The following is a 5,244-nucleotide window of genomic DNA, read 5'->3' as shown; positions in this document are numbered from 1 at the left end:
AAGAAAGGAAAGCTCTCGAAGATGGCACGAGCTTATAAGCGGAGCTCGGTGGGTCTTGTCGAGAGCGGAGCCGAGACCCTCACGGGCTCAGCCCGTTACAATAACCCCCTCCTTCCCCTCCCCCGTTTCGATCGTTTCGATTGGGGTGGTTTCGATCCAACTTTCCCATGAACTTCTTCATACCTAGCCAGTGCTATTGTGTCTGCGACGTACTTGACTGGCTCCACGTCGGACCTATCCATCCGACCCATTTCACCAACACTTTCCACTCTCTCCGACTTTCTTCCTGTCCAGAATCTCTTCCACTTCCCACAGCTCGCCATCGTCCGTCAAAATGGCCGGTGGGCGGTAGTCATCCGACGTCTGTGACGGTAGCGGATCGTCCGCTGCTAAGCGTAAGAGCGACACGTGGAACACGTTGTGTATTCCCGGAGGCGTGTCCAGCCTGCACGCGTGTGACCCAATGGTCTCCAGGACGGTGTACTTGGCCGACAGCCAATCGAGCTTCTTGGATGGCCGATTGGATCGGATGTTGCGAAGTCGCAGCCATACCTTGTCTCCAGGCTTGAACTGGTCTGACGGCTGTCTTCGCGAATTGGCGTTCTTCTCTTGCTGCTCTTGCGCTGACGCAATTGCCGCCTGGGCCCATTCCGTTGCCTCTCGAAATCGTTGCACAATGCTTTCAGCCCTGGTCACTGGGGACCTTCCGTCCGTCCGTAACTTCTCCTTGACTTGTATCGGGTCAACATGATACCCATGCGTGATAAAGAACGGGCTCAGGCCTGTCGACGTCGAGTTGTGATTGTTGATGGCCATCATGGCCGCTGGCAACAGCTCTTCCCAGTTATCCTGAGCATAAGCAGCAAAGATCCTCAGATATCTCTCGACTTCCTGATTCGCCCTTTCTGTTGCACCGTCAGTCTCGGGATGCCACGCCGTAGACAATCTTTGCTTCACGCGTAGCAGCTCGCAGAGCCTCTGCCATAGTCTACTGGTGAATTGCGTGCCACGGTCAGTGACGATCGCGCGCGGCACGCCATGGTGTTGCACCACGTTCCGTAGCAATGCTCTGGCCGTCGTCTCGGCCGTGATGTCCTTCAATGACTCAAGAACGACACTTTTGGACAGTCTGTCCGTCACGACCATAAGGTTGGTCGAACCGTTCGACTTGGTTGGTGGCAGGTCTGTCACAAAGTCAATTGACAGCTCCGACCAGATCCTGTCTGGAATAGGTAGCGGCTTCAATAAACCGCGACGCTTCTCTCGCCAAATGTTGCTTCGGCCACACACATCACAATTTCTCACAAATTGACGCACGTCTGAATCGAGGCCTGGCCAATAAAACTTGCGGCTCAACAAGGACTTCAGCATGTCCCGTCCGGGGTGTCCTGCAAGCGTTGAGTCATGCGTCTCCTGCATAAGCCGCGTGCGCAGGGGTTCGTGGTTCGGCACCCAAATTCGCTCTCGCCAGCAGAGCCGCTGTCCATCGTCAATCGAGCATTCCGAGAGCATCACGGGCAGTCCCAATGCGACGGCAGACGCCTCGCCTTGCTGTACGGCCTTTCGGATGAGCCAATAACGATTGTGCTTCTTGACACCTTCGTCCCATAACTTCTGCAGTTCCGGGTCCGAGAAAGGGTTTTCGATTGAGTCGTCTTGGTCAGTTGTTGCGTCATCGGGTTGATCCGTGTCGCCCTTGGTGACATAACCGCTCTTGACTTTTGTCACCAGGCCACCCTTGTTACGTTGCAGCAGCTGAACACGTCGTCCTTGCAACCGATCATCTTCGGCGCTGTGCGGCATGTCCTGTTCTCGTCGAGACAGCGTGTCCGGTACGACGGCTTCTTTGCCCGGTCGATGCTTGATGGTGAAGCTGTACCGCGATAGCGTCTCAGCCCATCGCGCCTGACGTTCACTCAGTTGCTGCTTCTTGGTGAAGTAACGGAGGTTGAGATGATCCGTCAAAACGGTAAAGGACTTCACACTCCTCAATTCGGCGTCCCAATGCTCAAGGCGGCGAATGATCGCCAGCAGCTCTTTATCGTGGATTGGGTAGTTGCACTCCGCCGGTGCGTTTTTCTTTGAGAAGAAGGCCACAGGCCGCATGATGCCGTCATCGCCCTTTTGCGAGAGCGCCCCTCCTGTGACATAACCGGATGAATCCGTCTCCACAATCGTCTCTCTATCCGGATCCCATTGCGCAAGGACCGGCGCACTGGTCAGAAGAGCCTTCAACTCCTCGAAGGCCTTGTCGCACTCCTTCGACCACGCAAACACCGCATCCTTCTTTGTTAACGCCGTTAGAGGCGCGGCGATGTTGGAGAATCTGGGAATGAATTGCCGGTAATAGTTGGCAAACCCCAGAAAGCTTCTGACGCCTTTGACAGAACGGGGTCGCTGCCACTGCTGAATTGCCTGCACCTTCTCCGGGTCCACGCGGATACCTTTCCCGGCTTCGACGATGAAGCCCAGGTACTTGACACTCTTTGCCTCAAAGTCACACTTGTCGATATCAATCTGCAGGCCTGCATCTCGCAGTCGAGCAAGGACCTGCCTGACTTTGTTGCGATGATCTGCGAGCGAACCGCTCGAGTAGATCAAGATGTCGTCAATGTAAGCGGAACAGAACTCGTCGAGGAAATCTCGCAACGTGTGGTTTATGTAACGCTGAAACGTTGCGGGAGCACCCGTCAACCCGAATGGCGTGACAAGCCATTCGTAGAGTCCGTAACGTGTTCTGAATGCTGTCTTCCACTCGTCTCCCTCCTCGACGCGAATCTTGTGAAATGCTGCGATAACGTCAAGTTTGGTGAGCCACTTGGCCTTGGACAGCGACCGCAAAGTTTCCTCGATCAACGGCAAGGGATATCGGTCTTTCTTGGTGATCGCATTCAATCCTCGATAGTCCACGCAAAGCGCAGACCACCACCGGGCTTCCTCACGAACAAAACTGGTGCTGACGCTGGAGAACTACTTGCTCGAATGAAACCCTTGTCGAGTAGCTCAGTGAGAGTCTTTCGCAGAACAATGAGCTCTTCTCGTGACATGCCGTACAATGGTCCCCACGGCGGTTCTTTCTCCTTGTCATCAGGAACTCTCTCTAACTGAATCTTGTGATCACACCCCGGACGACGCGGTGGGAGTTGGTCCGCTTGGTCGCGGTCGAAGACGGATAGGTACTCGTGGTAGTGACGGGGCAGCTTCTCTCTCGGGTCTGACTTCTTCCTCGGAGTCAATGCCTTCTCAATGTCTTTCAGGCTTGCGGCGAAGATCCGCACTCCATCGTCTCGATGCTTGAACTTTCTTGCTCGGCGAACCATTCCGGCGAACACGAACGCCGCCTGTCCTCGTATGTTGCACCGTTCCTCCTCCTTCGGGTCTCGGCCTTTCACCCAATGGTCGTGCGTCCCGATATGCAAGAGGTTCTGCGATAATCGCAAGGTGACATCCTCCTGGTTCAACCACTTCTTGCCCAGAATCACAGGATCGGTCTGGTCTCGCACAACGTAGAAAAAAGCTCTTTTCTTCTGGTACCCGTCGATATCGAAGTCGAAGTAGGTCACGGCACAGATGGCCTCGGGTGAGAATGTGTTGACCTGCTCCAACGCTCGAGGTTTAATCGGAATACGCGGCAGGTGAAGCTTGCGGGCAAGGCGCTCACTGATGGTCCCATAACACAGGCAACCACAGTCAACGAAGGCCGTGGTGAAATACTCTCGATTGATACCGAAATTTACGTAGAGGCCTTCACAGTCCATCTCGTCCTTCTGAGTTGCCCATTCCGCCTCAGCCTTTGCGCGCTCCTGACGGCGATTTTCGTCAGGAGCTACTCGTTTTCCGAATGGTCATCGGAGGTATCCCGCTAGAACTCTCCGCGGGCTCTTGGTGCTTTGCTCTCGAGCTTCTTGTCTTCTCTTCGACACGGACCTTGACTCTCTGCTGCCGCCGCTCCTTCCCGGGACACTTGGCCGCAAGATGGCCAAGCTTCCCGCACTCGTAACATTTGCGCTCCTCCAACGGAACAAATTGCTTTTCCTCCGGGGCCCTCCTGCCGTTTATCAACCGATTTGCTTTCACGGGTTCCCAATCCATCTGATCATCGGACGGGGGGGACGACGTGGTTGGCGATCCGGGTGACGGGGGCTTTTGTCGGGACTCGAGCGGTTCGGATAAACGACCATACTCCTTTCTTGACCTCTGCTCGCGGCCTTGTTGTCGTTGGTGGAAATTGAGGCTATCTAGGCGCGAGCCAATCGTCAAGAGTAGCTCGGCGTAGCTGTTGAAATCCTTCGGGAGACTGACGGCACTGACGAGACTCGACTTGAGCCTATTATTAATTGCTCCTTCCAAGTAATTGATTTGCACCACGTCGGCCCACTCGCCACCGCCACTATCGGCAAGCTCTTTCTCGAACTTTGGGAAGAAACTGGCGAAACTCTCATCAGGCTTCTGCTTCAACGATCGAAGTCGATCCAGTGCTCGTGCCTTTGCGTTCGGGTCCCCGTACCGACGGTTCAAGTAGTCGAGAAACAGATCTGGGAGCGAGCACCATCGATACCGCCCTGTTCGTAATAAGCAGCGGCCATGTTCTGGGCTGTTCCCGCCAACCGGGAGTACACATAGGCGAAGAGTGCTTCTTTATTGTCGAATGCCTGTCGGTCCACAGCCAATTTCGCTTTCATCTCTAAGAACCAGGGACGGAAGTTTTCCTGGTTCCATCAATTTCGGCGGATCAGGCAAGGTTGGTTTTACCCTCTTTGATGGGATTCTTTCGGATGTCTCGATCGATTGAGGCGTGTTGTCGGACATCGGTTCGATAGGAGCGACTGGTTCATTTGCCGGAGTCGGAGTTGAGACGGCTGTTTGGAGGATTCGGATCTGCGATCGCATCTCTTCGCGTTCGGCCTCTTGGCTTGCACACACTTTCTAGTTTGTCCATCACTGCAGCCAGGGCTTGCATCATCGATTGAGGCTCAAAAGAACCTTGCTGGGAATCGATTGCCTCCATGACTGAAGATTTTCTCCTCGTCTCTCAGGACTGAGGGCGACTTGATCACACAGCAAGTCTGATACGGAAGGGATATCTCGACAACGGTCGAACGCTATCAACGCCTCGAAGGCTCCTTCCTACACGGCTGGACGTTCTGCACAGGGCTTCTAGTCCAGCTGCTGCCGTCCACACTGGGAGCCAAGCAGCAATCACGTACTTCTCGCTCAACCGCACGCCGTACGGAGAGCAGATTG

At 54.7% G+C, this 5,244-nt stretch overlaps 1 protein-coding gene across 1 annotated transcript; it reads right to left on the bottom strand.

The window, feature by feature from the left end:
* Positions 1 to 252: 252 nt before the first annotated feature.
* Positions 253 to 4,835, bottom strand: HRG_01111 (reverse transcriptase (RNA-dependent DNA polymerase) domain-containing protein; the record flags this gene model as incomplete). The annotated part of the gene is made up of 12 exons (XM_044859582.1): positions 253 to 363; positions 409 to 849; positions 1,021 to 1,239; positions 1,318 to 1,388; positions 1,431 to 1,873; positions 1,925 to 2,326; positions 2,420 to 2,531; positions 2,586 to 2,877; positions 2,943 to 3,803; positions 3,928 to 4,048; positions 4,115 to 4,535; positions 4,808 to 4,835. The coding sequence occupies 12 exons, from the start codon at positions 4,833 to 4,835 to the stop codon at positions 253 to 255; spliced, it is 3,522 nt and encodes a 1,173-aa protein (XP_044725982.1).
* Positions 4,836 to 5,244: the final 409 nt, after the last annotated feature.

Source organism: Hirsutella rhossiliensis, assembly GCF_020360975.1.
Source record: "Hirsutella rhossiliensis strain HR02 chromosome Unknown scaffold00001, whole genome shotgun sequence".
Lineage (NCBI taxonomy): Eukaryota > Fungi > Ascomycota > Sordariomycetes > Hypocreales > Ophiocordycipitaceae > Hirsutella > Hirsutella rhossiliensis.
The sequence above is the reverse complement of the archived record's forward strand: the minus strand, read 5'-3'. Positions and strand labels throughout refer to the sequence as shown.